Source organism: Rhinatrema bivittatum, chromosome 5 (assembly GCF_901001135.1).
Source record: "Rhinatrema bivittatum chromosome 5, aRhiBiv1.1, whole genome shotgun sequence".
In the NCBI taxonomy this organism is placed as follows: domain Eukaryota; kingdom Metazoa; phylum Chordata; class Amphibia; order Gymnophiona; family Rhinatrematidae; genus Rhinatrema; species Rhinatrema bivittatum.
The window spans coordinates 17,188,348-17,206,481 of NC_042619.1; the positions used below are offsets into that span (position 1 = coordinate 17,188,348).

Below are 18,134 nucleotides of genomic sequence, written 5' to 3' on the forward strand. Positions count from 1 at the left end.
TTGTAAGGAACACTGATGACAAGATTCTTAACCATATAAACAAAGTCCGCTTTCCGCTGAACAAGGGCTGATTTAACCTTCTTTGGTCTTTTTGTGTAATGGAAGAGCTTTGTGATACCACCAAATAGTGAAAAACAAATGTTGGGTGGCATCTATACTCAACAGTCTTCAAGGGAAATTGACTAGGGTCTTTGATGGCACAGTAGGTAGGAGGAACTGGGCAGACTTGGTGGGCCATAATGTCCTTACCTACTGACAACTACGATGACATTATGTTACTATGAGGTTGTAAAAGAGGCGGTCAGTGAAATGAAATTCCCATCTGTGCTGTTATAATTTAACTTATCATACCATGTGAGAACATGTGCCTGGATTTTGTTTGGCAAGTCAGGAAACAGGGTTTCGGGTTGCCACCTTTAAATGCTGATGTTCTGGTCCCTGCAGATTTATTATCATGGGGAGCCCATCAACGTCAACGTTCATGTCACAAACAACACAAACAAGACAGTGAAGAAGATAAAAATTTCAGGTAAGGTCTGTCTGCTTCCACAAACAGAAGGTGGGTGTAAAGGGTGTGGACCCTTGCTGCTGTGGTAAGATTGACGCAGCCTTTGGGGCAAGCTCCGTAGGCCCTCACCGACAGCTGGCAGAGGTTCTCTGTCAGGAGACTGGTCTAGGGCTTCACCTTTACCAGCCCCTTTCCCCCCAGGTTGAGCCCTTGGATTCCGGGGGCAGCAGGACTTAGGCGAGAGTTTCTCAGAGAATGGCATAGACAAAGATCTACAGCCAGGCAAGAGCCTGAGACATGCAGCAAGCAAGGGAGGTCAGTGTCATGGCAAGGGATCAGAGGCATGCGGCAATCACGAATAGTCACGAGTCCAGGCAATGAGGCAGGCAGCAAACAGGCATAGTCAGTATCTAGGCAAGGGGTCAAAACAGTGGTCAGTCCAAAGAGGAGACAAGGACAAGACAGGAGGGACTGACACAGCAGGATGGGCAGGGAGGCAAGAGGAGCTGGATATGAGAAGGTAGGTCAGGCTAGAGAGATGAAGCAAGGCTGAGCTGGACAAGGCAAGGTGGGCTGGATAGACGGCAAGGCTGGGCTGGATGAGGCAAAGCAGGCTGGAGAGAAGAGGCAAGGATGGGCTGGAAAAGACAAGGCAGGCTGGAGAGAAGAGGTAAGGCTGAGCTGGACAAGACAAGGCAGGCTGGAGAGATGAGGCAGGAACTAGCAAAACGTACTACACACAGTAGGAACACCTGTTGCTGAGGTGTCGGTAGGCAGCTCCAGGAAGCCTCTTATAGGAGGGAGCCATGATGTCAAAAAAGGCGACGTGGGGACCTTTCCTGCCTCGGTCCCTTTAAAAGTCTTAGAGCGTCAAACACATGCACATAAGGAAATCCCATGCAGGAGAAGAATGGTGACATCTGTTAGTTGGTGGTGTTCCCGCCGTGGGAGTGTCCAGAGATCTGGGATTAGCTGAGGGTTGACAGCGGCATCTCTTCCATAAGGATGGGTGCGGCGGCGCGTCAGCGACTGGCTGGGGTGAGTGCTGTGGCTCTCGAGGCCTCCTTATGAGCTGCGAACCCTAACAATGGGCATGGGATGTGGCTCCTGGCATTTACTTTTTTTTTTTTTTTATTTATAGTTTAAGCATGTAAATACATACAGCTGCAAACAAGTTAAGCATTTAAATACATACAGCTGCAAGCAAGTCACATCTTACATGGATTGTATGTACTACAAAAGAATTTGCCAATATACATGTAATTTAACAGCAAAATAAAATAAAATGCTTGGTATTTCCGATTTTTATACCTTTCTTAATCCCAAGTCCCTCCCCCCCCCCCCCCCCCTTCCTATCCCTGTTAACCTTGGAATAGACATAAACAGAGCTAAACACAACTAAATGGCAAAAAGAGTGGATATACATGGATAATGCCGCCGGTTTACTATTCATGGAGGCAATAGGTAATAATGCCCCTGAAAAGAGACAATTAGGAGTACAATTACGGAGACAGCTTCTACAGATTTTGAGCATCTAGTACTCGAGACCTCTAATAGCTTATGGCGCCTTAATCGCCTGTTCCTGCCGCCAGGTGTCAAAGCAGGACCATTGGAGTTGGTGCTTCTTAAGAGTTTTCCGTCTGATAGCCGTTAAATGATTGAGGTACCAGACTTTTGTCAAGCGTTGGTGTACCCGGGCTCGCAACGGCACCTCCTTCTGCCGCCAGAGCACTGCCATCTCAGCCCTGCCCGCTCGGGCAATCTGTTGCATCAAATAAGTGTTCTGATCACAAAGCTCAGTGGGGTATATGTTCAAGAGATACATTTTTGGCTGCAAAGGAACTGTCACCTTCAAAATCTCATAGATGAGACCGCTAATCATAGCCCAGTATCCCCGAATGTGACCACATTCCCACCAAATATGCAGGAAGGTGCCCCTAACCCCACATCCTCTCCAACACTGGTCAGACACAGCTGGGTAGAATTTATGCATTTTCACTGGAGTCAAGTCCCATCGATACAACGTTTTATAGTTTTGTTCTATGATTAACGCTGATACTGACCCTTTCTTAGCTGCAGTATAGCAATCTGACCACTCTTGCTGCATTGGTTTGGCGCCCAGGTCTTTCTCCCATTGCACTATGTGGGATGGTGGGGGGAATCCAGATCCTTATTGAGCAGGGTATAAAGCCTAGAAAGTGCTTTCTTAATTTTATCTGCATGATCACAATAGCCCTCGAACAGAGATTTGCCCTTAAGTAGATCCAATTTGATCGCCTTCTGGGTCATATAATGTCTAAGCTGGATATAAAAATACTGATCTGACACTGGAATATGGAACTCTTCAGAGAGCTCCGAGAACTCCTTGATTCTTCCCCGACCCCACATCTGTTCAAGGGTTGTACATCCATAAGACTCCCATCTCATGGCTATGTTCCTGGAATTGCCCAGGGGAAAAGCTTTATTATAGAAGATGGGCAATTTGTGGTACACAACTCTATCTCCCACTATCTCTTTCCTCCAGGTATCCCACATGTATAGAGTTTGAGCAATAGAGGGAGCCATATTAGGCGGCACGATCCGTGCGCGAGGGGTTACCCAAACTAGTATTTTTGGAGGAATACCTTCCATAATGTCCCTTTCAAGTTGCACCCAACGCTTATGATGTCCCACCGCATGCCAATCAATAATGTACCGTAATTGGGCGGTTGCGTAGTAATATTGCAGGCAAGGCACCCCCAACCCCCCCTTATCTCTATGTAATTGCAGGACCCTGCGGCTAACCCGAGGAGGCCATCTCTTCCACAGGAAACCATACAAATGCTGCTGCCATAGGCGAAGGTCTGCTGCCGGTACTGGGATTGGTAAAGTTTGAAATAGGTAGTTTAGCCGAGGTAAAACATTCATTTTAACTGTCGATATCCTGCCCCACCAAGATAGTTCTAACCTTTCCCACTTCTGAAGATCATCTTTGATGTTGTGCCACGTAGGCTCATAATTTAAAGAGTAAAGGTCCCCAAGATCAGCTCCTATCCGAACACCCAAATATTTGAGAGATTTCTTAACCAATTTAAATGGATAATGTTGTTGGATCTCAATCACCGCTTTAGGGCTAAGAGAGATGTTAAGTATCTCTGATTTATCCATATTTAATTTATACCCCGAAACCCCACTGAATTGGTTCAGGACTCTAACCAGATGTGGAAGCGAGTCTGAAGGATTGACCACTGTAAAGAGGACATCATCTGCGAATAGTGAAAGTTTGTATTCCTGATCGCCCAATCGGATCCCCTGTATCTCCCCCAGGTGTCTAATGGTCGCAGCCAATGGCTCTAAATAGAGGGCGAACAAAAGTGGGGAAAGCGGGCATCTCTGCCTGGTTCCTCTTTCAATCGGAATGACTTCGAATATCCCCCATTGACCTTATACAAGTGTTAGGATATGAATATAATTTCCGAATTCAGGTTAAAAAGTTACCACCCATACCCACCTTTTGCAGAACAGAAAAGAGATAGTCCCAGTGAACTAGGTCAAATGCTTTTTCTGCATCAACCGTAAATAATAGCAAAGGGTGGTGCTTGGAGCGTGCATACCATATCAGATCAGTGACCCTCCGCACATTATCTCCTGCTAGTCTACCAGGGACAAACCCCGTTTGATCAGGATGAATTATGGAAGGGGCGATGTGACCTAGCCGTGTGGCCAAACTTTTGGCTAGTAACTTCAAATCTAGATTGATTAACGATATGGGTCTATACGAAGGGACTTGAACATCGGGAGGTGAGGGGGAATTGTGAAATGAATGAGTATGAGGGACCGATCGGGAGACCACCCCCCCCCCCCCCGACGTCACGCAGAGCTCCGTCGACCGTTGAAATGTGCCTCACCATCAGATGCCACGCACCGAAGGGGCGCAACAAAGGGGCTTCCCCCTTTGTGCACCCCTTCGTGCATCCCATAGTGCATGCGCCAATTTTTCTCTTCAATCGGTTGTCTCTGTTTAATATGCTCCCTGTTTACCATTTTACCAATTGTTAAAACATTGTAATCTGAACTTTGTAAACCGTTGTGATGGCTTTCCGAATGACGGTATATAAAACTCAGCAAATAAATAAATAAATAGTATCTCGTCCCGGTTTAGCTAAAATATGATCCCCGCTCTATTGGCATCTTTAGCGATTTCCCCATCCAATAACAGATTATTGAAAGCCGCTGTCAGTAGTGGGGTGACAATGGCACGCAATGATTTATAGAAACTGGCTGTGAATCCATCAATTCCCGGTGATTTTCCCATTTTTAAGCCTACAATTGCCTTAGCCACCTCCTCCTCTAAGATGGATTTATTTAAATACTGTTGCTGATCTGGTCTGCCGTCGGCAAGGATATGCTCTCCAGATACAAGTCGATATCTCCCTGCAAAATCTCCTTCTGTAGGGAGTAAAGTTGTTGATAAAACTGAATAAATCTCTGTCGTATTTGGTCAGTATCTGAGAGCATCTCTCCCGACTCTGATTTAATTTTTAGAATTTGATTCTGGGTTGCCCTTACTTTCAACCTGCGGGCTAGAAGCCTCCCGGCTTTGTTGCCCCCCTCAAAAAATTCTTGTTTGGCCCTATCCATCTGATAAGCGGTTTCTCCTATTGAGAGAGTTCTCAACTCTTCACGCAATGTGTCCAACTGTTTGGCGAGGTCCTTACCCCCCTCTCTTTTATGTCGGATTTCTATTCTGCCTAGTTGCTCCATAATTTCGGTTTGCCTACTGTTTCTTAGTTTCTGTACATAGGATGCTCTTGCTATTAATTTGCCTATTGCTACCGCTTTGAAGCAATCCCATATCGTGTTAGCTGAGACTGCACCATTATCATTTTCCGTTATAAATGTCTCCATTTCCCTTTTAAGTTGCGCACAGTACTCCGTATCTGTAAGAAGGCTATCATTGAGACGCCAGAATCTGTCACCCGCCTGGATACCTTGTTTGTGAAGTGTGATAGTTATGGCCGCATGATCCGACCATGTGATAGGGCAAATCTCTGTACATCGAGTCTTATTCGTCAGATCCCTATCCACAAGGAAGTAATCTATTCGGGAGTAGGACTTGTGCATCTTTGAATAGAAAGTATAGTTACGCTCTGCAGGGTGGTGGAGTCTCCACACATCTAATAAATTCCAGTCACGCATTAGGATTTTTAACCCTTTCCTGTGCCTGCGGGAGTGACTTTCCACCTCCACGAGGTGGAGGAAGTCACTCCCGCAGGCACTCCTGGAGGTGGAGGATATCAAGAAAGGGATATCTGGTCAAGTTAAAGTCCCCGCCAATGATCAGTGAACCCTCAACCCACTGGTTCAGAATCTTGGAAAGCTTTTCAAAAAAGGGCCCCTGTCCCGTGTTGGGAGCATAGACATTTACTACTGTAAAAATATTTTTCCCTAATTTAAACTTGACCACAATATACCTGCCCTCAGTATCCCGCACTATAGATCCAATGTCTACTGCAAGCTCTTTGGAGAATAATATCCCCATTCCCCCATACTTGTGGCCCACGGTCGCTGCATAGAATTGGGACGGGAAGTGTTGAGAGATCATTAGTTTTTCATATTTCTTTCGGAGATGAGTCTCCTGACACAAAAGAATGTGGACCTTCTCTCTGACAGCATCCTGTAACAACTGTTTCCTCTTATAGAAGGAGTTCAGCCCCTTTACATTCCATGACATTAAACGAACTTCACCCATCTTGAATAAGGTCTCCTCTCTCCTCCACCAGCCCAACTCGCTCTAAATCTCCCACCTGCACTATTCTCCTCAGAATAATTTGAGCATTCTTAGACGCTCCATTCTCCAATGTGTAACTATTAGCTAATCCGCTAGTTATCCCGTAACCACTCTGCCTTCTAGATCCCCCCCTCCTACCCCGGCCCCGTCCCTCCCTCCCTCCCCCTCTTCCAATACAACTCTCCCTCACAGGGAGGACTAACGCCACACATAAACTGACTAGCTCCCAAAGCAACTCGTCGCCCCCCCCCCCCAGCTTATGTATGATAGAAAACATTCTAACTTATGCAAAAAGTTAACCATAAACAATATTCAGCAGTATGCTTCTTGAACAGACACATACGGAATATAGATTTTGAAACCATCAAAACCACCCAAATAAATTACCCATCCTTGGGGTGCTGTCATCTCCGGTCCTCCCATTCGAACAGGATAATGATTGAGAGACCACAGTAAGTATCCATCGGTCTCACGGCACGTTGTCTCTTCGAGCTCTTTGATCGCCGGATTGTCTGCGGAGTCGCTTGCCTCCATATTGGACCCTCTGCCATTTCTGCGTAGCTCCCGCCGGTCTTCCCGCCTCATTGGGATTGTCGGATCCTGTATATGATTTCATGAGACCAACCTGTGGCAGGTTGTGTAGGGCATGCAGTGGGACAGCGTGGTCTGTGACCAGCCCACGGCGGGCTGTGTAGGGCGCGCTGAAGTGAGGTGCCCATGGAAACTGAACTCTTACCTGAACCAGAGTCTTCGTCCATGTTCCTAGTCTCCAGAGCCTTCATCCATGTCCCTCATTTCCAGGGCCTTCATCCATGTTCCTTGTTTCCAGAATCTTTGTCCATGTTCCTCGTATCCAGAGCCTTTGTTCATGTTCCTTGTCGCCAGAGCTTTCATCCAAGTGCCAAGACTTTGTCCAAATGCCAAGCCTTCAACATTTTCGTCCATATTCTTTGTCATGCCATGTCTTGTTCTCAAACTTCGTCTGTCCTGATGCACTCGCCATTTCAAGCGGTGGGTCCAAAAGGGCTATTGAGTGGCCGGAGAGCTACCCCAGTGACCAGCATTGCGTTGTTGGGTCTCACTCTGTGCATGCAGGTTCAGCGGAAGCCTGAGAGCTATGTTCCAAGTCCAAGCTATGTTCCAAGCTCAAGCTACTTTCCAAGTCCAGCCCGTGCCTGGATACTCTCACTTCCAACCGTGTCTACCTTGGAGCCTCACCCTGAGGTTGTGCCGGATTCCAAGGGCTCACTCTCTCTCAAGCAAGTGATCGCACCATGTGCATGCAACAATTTCAGAGCTTAACTATTCGCTGAGTGAAAAAGAATTTCTTCAATTTGTTTTAAATAAGCTACTTGCTAACTTCATGGAGTGCCCCCTAGTCCTTCTATTATCTGAGAGAGTAAAAAAGCGATTTACATTAAACTGTTCAAGTCCTTTCATGAATTTGTAGACCTCTATCATATCCCCATCTCTTCTCCAAACTAAACAGCCCTAACTTCCTTAGCCTTTCCTCATAGGGCAGCCGCTCCATGCCCCTTATTTTGGTCGCCCTTCTCTGCACTTTCTCCAGTGCAACTATATCTTTTTTGAGATGTGTCGACCAGAATTGCACACACTACTCACGATGCAGTCTCACCATGGAGCGATACTGAGGCATTATGTCATCCATCATTTTATTTGCCATTCCCTTCCTAATAATTCCTAATATTCTGTTTGCTTTTTGATCGCCACAGCACACTGAGCTGATGATTTCAATGTATTATCCACTTTGATGCCTAGATCTCTTTCTTAGGTGGTAACTCCTATGATAGAACCTAACATTGTGTAATTACAGTAAGGGTTATTTTTCTCTATATGCATCACTTTGCACTTGTCCACGTTAAATTTCATCTGCCATTTGGAAGACCAATCTTCCAGTCTTGTAAGATCCTTCTGCAATTTATCACAATCCGCTTGAGATTTAACTACTCTGCATAATTTTGTGTCATCCATGAATTTTATCATTTCACACGACCCTTTCCAGATCATTTATAAATACAGATCCCTGAGGCACTCCACTGTTTACCTTTTCCCCCTGTGAAAACAGACCATTTAATCCTACGCTCTGTTTCCTGAGTTTTAACCAGTTTACAATCCACAAAAGGACATTGCCTCCTATCCCATGACTTTTTAGTTTTCTTAGAAGCCTTCTGAAAATCCAAATACACCACATCTACCGGTTCACCTTTGTCCATATGTTATTCACCCCTTCAAAAAAATGTAGGAGATTTGTGAGGCAAGACTTCCTTTGGGTAAATCCATGCTGACTGTGTCCCATTAAAGCATGTCTATCTAAATGTTTTGTGATTTTATTTTTTATAACAGTTTCCATGATTTTTCCCAACACTGAAATCAGGCTCACCGATCTAAAGATCCCCAGATCTCCCCTGGAGCCCTTTTTAAATATCTAGGTTACACTGGCCATCTTCCAATCTTCAGGTACAATGGATGATTTTAATGATAGGTTACAAATTAATTGAAATAGATCTAAAATTTACTTTTTTAGCTCTTTCAGAACCCTGGGGTGTATACCATCTGGTCCAAGTGATTTACTACTCTTCAGTTTGTCAATCTGGCCTACATCTTCCAGATTCATTGTGATTTGGTTTAGTTCATCTGAATCATCACCCTTGAAAACTGTCTCTGGAATGGGTATCTTCCCAACATCCTCTTCAGTAAACACTGAAGCAAAGAAATCGTTTAATCTTTCCGCAATGGCCTTATCTTCCCTAAGTGCCCCTTTAACCCCCCAATCATCTAAAGGTCCAAACAACTCCCTCACAGGCTTTCTGCTTCAGATATATTTTAAAAAGTTTTTATTGTGAGTTTTTGCCTCTATGGCCAACTTCTTTTCAAATTCTCTCTTAGCCTGTCTTATCAATGTCTTACATTTAACTTGCCAATGTTTATGCTTTATCCTATTTTCTTCTGATGGATCCTTCAAATTATTGAATGAAGATTTTTTAGCTAAAATAGCCTTTTTCACCTCACTTTTTAGCCATGCTGGCAATCGTTTGACCTTCCTTCCACCTATCTTAATGTGTGGGATATATCTGGACTGCGCTTCTAGGATGGTATTTTTTAACAATGTCCACACATTAATTCAAATTTGATCATATTATGATCACTATTGCTAAGCGACCCCACCAACATTACCTCTCTCACCAAATCATGCGCTCCACTGAGAATTAGATCTAAAATTGTTCCCTCTCTCAACGGTTCTTGAAGCAATTGCTCCATAAAACTGTCATTTATTCCATCCAGGAACTTTATCTCTCTAGCATGGCCTGATATTTCACTTACCCAGTCAATAATTTCAAGCTGGCAGAATATATTAGGGATTTTGGAGTCATAATCTATCCAGAATTATGTCTTAAAAAACATATTTCGACTAAAGTAAGAGAGGGTTTCTCCAAACTAATGACACTGAAACACCTGAAAGCACTTCTCTTGCAAAGCGATTTCCGCACAGTCCTGCAAGCGTTAATATTTGCGAGCACTGATTATTGCAATTCACTATTTTTAGGTCTCCCCGCCTCTTCCATTCGACCCCTTCAGGTCCTGTAAAATGCAGCAGCAAGAATTTTAACTAGCAAAAGGAAAACTGACCACATTACTCCAATTCTGTTTGACTTACACTGGTTACCCATTGAATCATGGGTGAAATTCAAAACACTCTGCATTTTGCATAAACTTATTCATGGTGAGCAGGTAGACTGGTTAAATATAGCTATTAAATTGCATGTTCCACAAAGAAATTTGCGTTCTGCAAATAAGGGCTTACTTTCTTTACCTTCTGTTCACTCAGCACATCTGAATCAAGTTAGGGAGAGAGCGTTATCACTAGCAGGACCCAAAATCTGGAACACGCTACCAACGATTCTGAGACTTGAGACCGATTTTAAAAAGTTTAAGCGTGATTTAAAAACCTGGCTTTTCAGCAAAGCATATACAGAGTGAGTTTAGTGTGCTTCTATCCCTTATTTTTATGCCTTTTACTGTTTTAGTCTGCTGCGAATGTTTTTAATGGTTACTTTATTTTTCTTTTTATCTATTTGTATTTTTATGGGATTTTTTTAGGCCTTATTTTTTATGTTCAATTTTAGTTATTATTTACAACAGCTTTTATTTTATGTATAAGAGTTTTATGACCGCATTTGTGATTGTTTTATTGTGTTATATTTTGTAAACCGTTACAATGGCCTGTCTTAGTGACGGTATATAAAACGGTATATAAAACTTAATAAATAAATAAATATTGGGGTAATTGAAATCTATCCAACCAAAAGTGCAAACAAAGCAATCTGAGTCCCAATCGTAGTTTGATTCAAAGGTGAAATTTATTGATATTTTCATGCATTTTATGCGGCAACTCCACTGGCTTAAATTGCAGACGTCTTTGACAAAGTCCCCCGACACAGTTCCGTGTTTCGCCAGAGGCTGCGTCGGGAGGGACCAAAAGCTTCACAACAAATCTATAATAAAACATACAAGCAATCAGGACAAAATAATGGACTTAGTATGCCGACCCACAAAGGTAGTACGTATCACATTCAACAGGTTACCATACCTGAGTGCAAGGACTTCTAACATAGCAGGGAGTGCATTGAACCTCAATGCAAGCAGGTATTTAAACCTAACAGAGTTGTCCTGATCGCTTGTATGTTTTATTATAGATTTGTTCATTCAGTGCCTGTCCCTGGCCTATCAAATAAAGCCCAGCTCTGTCCTGCATTCTATATTTTTAAAAACTGACATGCCTCTTCCCCTGCCCAGAACCCATGGATAAGGAAGTGTATTAGGTACCCTAAGCAAAACTTACAGCCTTGCACACATGCCACACACTCCTACACCCTTTACAGTCACCCACAATTAAATTATGCGTTTATAATAAAGTTTACATGAAAAAGAACATTAAAGAGTACAGTCTTCTGAGGCAAAAATATCAGAACATGCATATTATATTTACATGCACTCCTGTGGTGCCAGCCAGAAAACTCTGCAAAAAAGACACTTGGAGCTCCTATGGCATTAGATGTTTTGTAATGCGTATTGAATGTGAGCTTGGCCTTCAGAAAGCCTTGAACAAACAGACATACCATTACAATATAGTAAATCTCCCATACCAAAACAATCCTAATTTAGCTATGAAAAGCAACACTGCACATATTACACCAGGCCACAGAACACTTATAAAACTCTTATTAGGAAACCAGGCTGCTATAGATCCTTATACAGAAATTACATGCCAGCAAAATACCTCACTTCAGTCACATAGGCAGAATACAGAGAGACCCTCACCAAATACAGAATAAAGAGATCAGAAAGTATAAACAGAAACGTGCTGAGAAGAACTGAACTGGAACCCACAATGAGCCAGCCTCAACATGCAGAGCAACAATGGAAAAACAGGAGCATTACCATTCATCATAAAACAATAAATAATAAAATCAAGAAATATAAATCAATCATAATAGTAAAATCATATTCATAAAAAGAATAAATATTTCAAACCAATTAATGAATAGAATATAGAAAATATCCCAAACACCAATAAAAGATTTCAAAACATCTGATAAATAAAAAATCAGATTAAAAAATGTTCTGTTCTCCCCCACAAAAATAAATATTTCAAAAGAGCAGAATCATCAAATTACACCCAATAATTAAAACAATAAGGATTAAAAAATCCTACCATGTCTCTGAGATGCCAATTAAGTCTGTGTCATCATTCACTGCTATACATTCTAATTCTCCCATCTTACTTCTTAGACTTCTGGCATTAGCATAGAAACATTTCAAAGTTTGGTTTTTGTTTGTATTTTCATTCTGCTTTTTAATTGATAGGGATAAGTTAGAATTTTTTAGCTCAGGTGAGTTTTTAGTTACAGGCACTTTGACTATTTTTCTAATTATTGGAACCTCACTGTTGGGATGCCCTAATTCTAATGCATCTTTAGTATCCTTTAAAGATACCTCTCTCCGAACCATGCGCTGCTGAGCGACTGTCGGCTTTCCCCTTTGTTCTAGTTTAAAAGCTGCTCTATCTCCTTTTTAAAGGTTAGCGCCAGCAGTCTGGTTCCACCCTGGTTAAGGTGGAGCCCATCCCTTCGGAAGAGACTCCCCCTTCCCCAAAAGGATCCCCAGTTCCTAACAAAACTGAATCCCTCTTCTTTGCACCATCGTCTCATCCACGCATTGAGACTCCGGAGCTCTGCCTGCCTCTGGGGACCTGCGCGTGGAACAGGGAGCATTTCAGAGAATGCTACCCTGGAGGTTCTGGATTTAAGCTTTCTACCTAAGAGCCTAAATTTGGCTTCCAGAACCTCCCGCCCACATTTTCCTATGTCGATGGTGCCCACATGTACCACGACAGCCGGCTCCTCCCCAGCACTGTCTAAAATCCTATCTAGGTGACGCGTGAGGTCCGCCACCTTCGCACCAGGTAGGCATGTTACCAGGCGATCCTCACGCCCACCAGCCACCCAGCTATCTACATTCCTAATAATCGAATCACCAGCTATGACGGCCGACCTAACCTTCCCTCCTGGGCAGTAGGCCTTGGGGAGATATCCTCGGTGCGAAAGGACAATGCACCACCTGGAGAGCAGGTCCTTGCTACAGGATCCTTTCCTGCTGCACCTGGTTGGTGCTCTCCAATCACGAGACCTTCCTCCTCCAAGGCAGCACCAGGGCTGCCAGTCTGAAGTTGGGACTTGGCTACCAGGTCCCTGAAGGTCTCATCTATATACCTCTCTGTCTGCCTCAGCTCCTCCAGGTCTGCCACTCTGGTACCTCTCTGTCTGCCTCAGCTCCTCCAGGCCTGCCACTCTAGTACCTCTCTGCCTGCCTCAGCTCCTCCAGGTCTGCCATTCTAGCCTCCAGAGATCGGACTCATTCTCTGAGAGACAGGAGTTCATACTTGTGAATTTATCAAATTCTGATAATTTCTCTGGCGTAATCTTCAAAGGGAAAGATCAGAGGTGAGGTGTTAAGGGTAAATCTTGAAGGAGATTCCCCCTCCAGCCCCCCTGACCAGTAAGGCCAGGTGTCGTTTTGGGAATGTCATTTAGGGTGGAAGGATAAATTATATTTGCAAAGACTAAAAATCCTGTATCATTAAAGTGTGTGAGCAGAGCCCCTCCCTAAGCAGATAATGGGAGAGCCCTTAAGGAAGAGAGGCGTGCTTTATGCTGCATGGCTCACCATGCAGCCTTGACTAATTAATTATCCCTTTATACTTCTGGCACTGCTTCTTTACTTTCACATCTGCGAATACAGAGATTTCCATTGAAAGTCCGTCTGACATTAAAGCACATGTCCCGTCTATTAATGTTCAACCATTCCTCTTCCTTCTGCTCCACCAGTCCTGAACCTATGGGTTATCCTCTCATCCAGCACACATGGAGGCAGAGTTCTGTATTTGTTTTTTTAATGACATCACCTGCTTAGATCTCATATCTAGAACTAATTCAGCCAGTGTTCTCTGCCTCCAGCTGCTGGATGGACATTTTTTAGTTCAGTCTGTGTAGAACAGAAGGTTTTATTTATTCGGAATCAGTCTCTTACTATTTTCTTAGCATGACTTGTAAGGCTATATATGGGCCCCATGCTCCTGTGACTGTATCTCCTGCAATGAAGCGCGCTCAGAAGGCATTTATTTCTCTGCTCCCTTTTCTTTCATTTGGCAAGGTTGAGCACCATTTGGCTTGGTTTTACAAGTTAATTAAGGAAAGAGGCTACTTTGTTAAGCCCATTGCCTTGTTACAGCCTTATACTTGAATTTTTTTCAAGTTGGTTCGATGGCTGAGAAAAGTTGTCGCTGCGGTGTTTGTGGGGCTAAAGCTCACATCCGCTCAAGGAAGTCTGTGCTCTTTTGCTGCAATAAATCTAAATCGCCCGATCTGACCTGGGTAGCTACTTCTACTAAAAAGACTTCCTCCTCTGAGGCACCAGGCGTACAAAAGTCTTCAGCCAGTACAATTTCTGCCTCTGGAGAGCCGTTAGCTTCAGCCATTCCAACGGCTGACTGGGTCATGGCGACCATCTTGAATCGGCTTCCCGGGATGTTGGCATTGAAGGTGGGACCAGTATCAGGTCAGGGGCCACCTAAATTACTGCCAGGGCCGGACTTCCTTAATGAAACAAAGCAGGAAGTTCCTAGCATTAGTGCAGGTGCCTTTTCTCCTGACTTTTTAAAGTTTTTGCATCAGTCTTTTCAAGCCTTACAGGATCAGCGAGAAGGCATAGCAGATCAAGGACAAGATGAAATTTCAGCTCTTAAAATTTCGAAGACTCATAAGAGATGGAGATTGGAATCAAAAGATCAGGAAACTCTCTCCTTGGAGGTGGATTGTCCCTCTTATTTAAGATTTGAAGATAACAGAGGTGTAAGTGGACTGGACTCATTGGAAGAAGGTGAGATTCAGTCGGGAGAAGATAATGAGGAACAGATCAGATTGTTTCATAAGGAGGAAATAGCATTAATTTTGCAAGTTATGTCAGCAATCTTCAGAGGTACACGGAAGACAGCTTCTTTGTTTCCTCTGCACCCAGAGGCAGGCCATAGGCACCTGAATTTTTAATAGGTTGTATCCTATGCCGCCAGAAGTATTGAATCGTCTTTTCCAACAACCAAGAGTAGACATGAGGATTGCTGTGGTAGCCAGGAGAACTACAACCCCTGTGGAAGGGAGTGCAACCCTTCAGGATGCTCAAAATAGGAAGCTAGAGTCGGTTCTTAAGCATCTTTTTTTTGCAGGCTCCTTTGTGCTAGCTGTGTTTCTAGATTTTTACTCTTTAAGTTAGGTCTGGAGCTCTTTCTGTAGGAGCTAGACAACTTCTATGGCTAAGAAATTGGTCTGTGGACTCATGGTTCAAATCCAGACTTTTGAATATACCCTTTAAGGGTAAATATCTCTATGGTGAGGAGCTGGATCATTTGATAAAAAATCTGGGTGATTCAAAAGTTCAGAGATTATCTGAAGATAAGACCCGTCCCAATTTTCGACCATATGGAAGTCATAGTCAATTTATGGAAGCTAATAGATATAGACCGGAATTCCTCAATTTTCAAGAAGTGAAGGTGGATCTCAACCCTTTCGAGGGGCAAGAAAATCAAAAAGCGATTCTAGCCAGACAACCAGAGCTTCAAGGAGTGCACAATGAAGCCTAGAGGATTTATTCTTTAGGGGAGCCTATAAGGCACCTTTCTTGGAGAATGGATCCACATTACCTCAGATCAATGGGTTTTGGATATAATCCAAAATAGTTATGCCCCAGAGTTAAAAATATTGATAAGAGATCATTTTGTTGTCTCACTTTTCCATACTCCAGTCAGGGTAGCCTCAATTCATTGGACAAGTTGATTCAGTTGCAGGCAATTCGGCCAGTTCCATTCAAGGTACATCAAAAAGGGTATTATTCAATTTATTTTGTGATTCCATTTTGGATCTAAAGGGCTTAAATCGGAATATATATATCTCTCGTTTCTGGATGGAATCTCTTTGCACATCCCTCGATTTAAAAGAGGCTTGCTTTCATATTCCAATGAAACTAGATTTCCAAACATTTCTCCGTTTTTGTATAATTGGTCAACATTACCAATTGTTGCCCTACCTTTGGGCTAGCAACAGTGCCAAGAACTTTTATAAAAGTCATGATTGTTGTAGCTACCTTTTTAAGAAGGAAGGGAATTTTGATTCATCCTTATTTGGACGATTGGTTAATAAGGGCCAAATCGTATTCTGAAGGAGTAGAATTGACGGAAGCGGTAGTTTCATTACTCAAACAGTTAGACTGGGTGATCAATTTTGCAAAAAGTAATTTGCAACCCTCCCAAACTATAGAACATCTAGGGGTGGTATTTGATATGACCGCAGGTATGATATACCTACCACAAAAAAAGAATCTCAAAGATTTGTTCCCAGGTAAAGTTTTTCAGTTCAGAAGCATCAACTGCTTGGCATTATCTGCAGCTTCTAGATTCAATGGTTTTGACTCTGGAATTAGTTCCTTGGACAAGGGCTTATATGAGACTTCTACAGATCTCACTCCTATCAAGATGGAATCCGCAACTTCTTGACTACAGTGCACGCCTTCCATTATCAAATGAGATTCGAACATCTCTAAAATGGCGATAGCATTCCCCAAATTTGCAAAAAAGAATGCCCTTGGAAAGTTCCGATTAGGATCTGCTGATAACAGACGCCAGTCTATTAGGCTGGGGTGCTCATTACAAGAATCATTATGCTCAGAATCTCTGGAGCCAGAGTGAGACTCAATGGTATATAAATCGCCTAGAGACCAGAGGCATCAGAATCTCTTTCAGGGGAAGGCAGTGAGAGTCCTATGTGACAATGCAACAGCAGTTGCATATATAAACAAGTATAAGGCAGAACACGCAATCAGGGCATTTCAGAGGAGACAGATCTCTTGGGCTGAGAACCATCTATTTTAGTTGACAACTGAACATATAGAAGGCCAGATCAATATTCAGGCAGACTATCTAAGTTGTAGTTTAATAGATCCTGGGGAGTGGTATTAAGTTAGGATGCCTTTTTTCAGATAGTGCTTAAATGAGGACCACATCAGATAGATTTGATGGCCTCCAGTCAAAATAAGGAAGTAAGAAGGTTTTTCAATCACCACAGAGAAGAGGGCAGCGAGGCAATAGATGCCTTTCAACAATGTTGGAAAGGATAAAACTCTTGGATCTTTTTCCTTCATGGTTGCTAATAGTTTGCATGCTGAGAAAAGAAAAGGAAAAGAATGTTAGTGGTCTTACTAGCTCCCGACTGGCTACAAAGGCCATGGTATGCAGACATAAGGAGATTATTAATAGATCAGCTTCTGTGTCTGCTGCAAGTCAAGAGCCTTCTATATCAGAGACCTGTAGAGATGGAAGATCCAACTCCATTCTTGCATATGGCTTGGCTATTGAAGGGCAAGGTTAGCAAAGAAAGGTTACTCTCCCCCCGGTGATTAATACAATGTTGCACTCTAGGAAAAGATCTACTTCTCTATCTTATATAAGAGTTTGGTGCATTTTTGAGGAATTTTGCAGAAATAGGAATTTATCTCCATGGTTTGCACAGATAAGGGATATTCTAGCCTTTTTACACTGTGGATTGGATAAAGGTTTAGCTTTAAATTCTTTAAAGGTTCAAATAGTTACCATTTCTTGTTTTCATGGACGAATAAAGGGTAATTTGATTTCCTCCCATATGGATTTTTCCCGTTTTCTCAGTGGGGTGAAACATATATGTCCATGAATCAAAACTGTTTTTCCTCATTGGAATTTAAATTTAGTTTTGCATGTTTCATCTAGACCTCCTTTCAAGTCTTTAAGTCAATCAGCTATAAAGGATCTAACCTTAAAGACAGTCTTCTTAGTAGCAATTATTTCTGCAAGGTGAATTTCTGAATTGAAGACTTTGTCACTAACAATTTTGTTATTTCGAGACCAGTCCCTTCTTTTTTTACCTAAGATAGTATCTTCATTTCATATTAATCAGCGTCTTGTTCTTCCTGCCTTTAACAAGAAGAAAATTAAAGAAGACTTAGAATCATTAAAGTATCTGGATGTTAAGAGATGTTTAAAAGTTTACCTTGAAAGAACTAAAGATTTTCATAAATCTGAAACTGTTTATTTTCTATTGTGGATCAGGAAAGGGAGAATTGGCTTCAAAGGTTTTGATTGCTAGGTGGTTAAAGAATGTTATTTCTTCGGCTTATTTACTGAAGGGGAAAACTGTACCTAAAATGATCAAGACTCAACACGAGCACAGGTTTCATTGTGGGCAGAAAGATTAGTGG

The 18,134-nt window shown here is 42.7% G+C and overlaps 1 protein-coding gene across 1 annotated transcript in view; it reads left to right on the plus strand.

The window, feature by feature from the left end:
- The window catches only part of LOC115091825 (beta-arrestin-1), a gene marked incomplete in the record, with an annotated part of 534,784 nt that overhangs the window by 455,376 nt on the left and 61,274 nt on the right, over positions 1-18,134 (plus strand). The window contains 1 exon segment of the mRNA XM_029602063.1: positions 445-529. Coding sequence (XP_029457923.1) covers positions 445-529 — 85 coding nt within the window.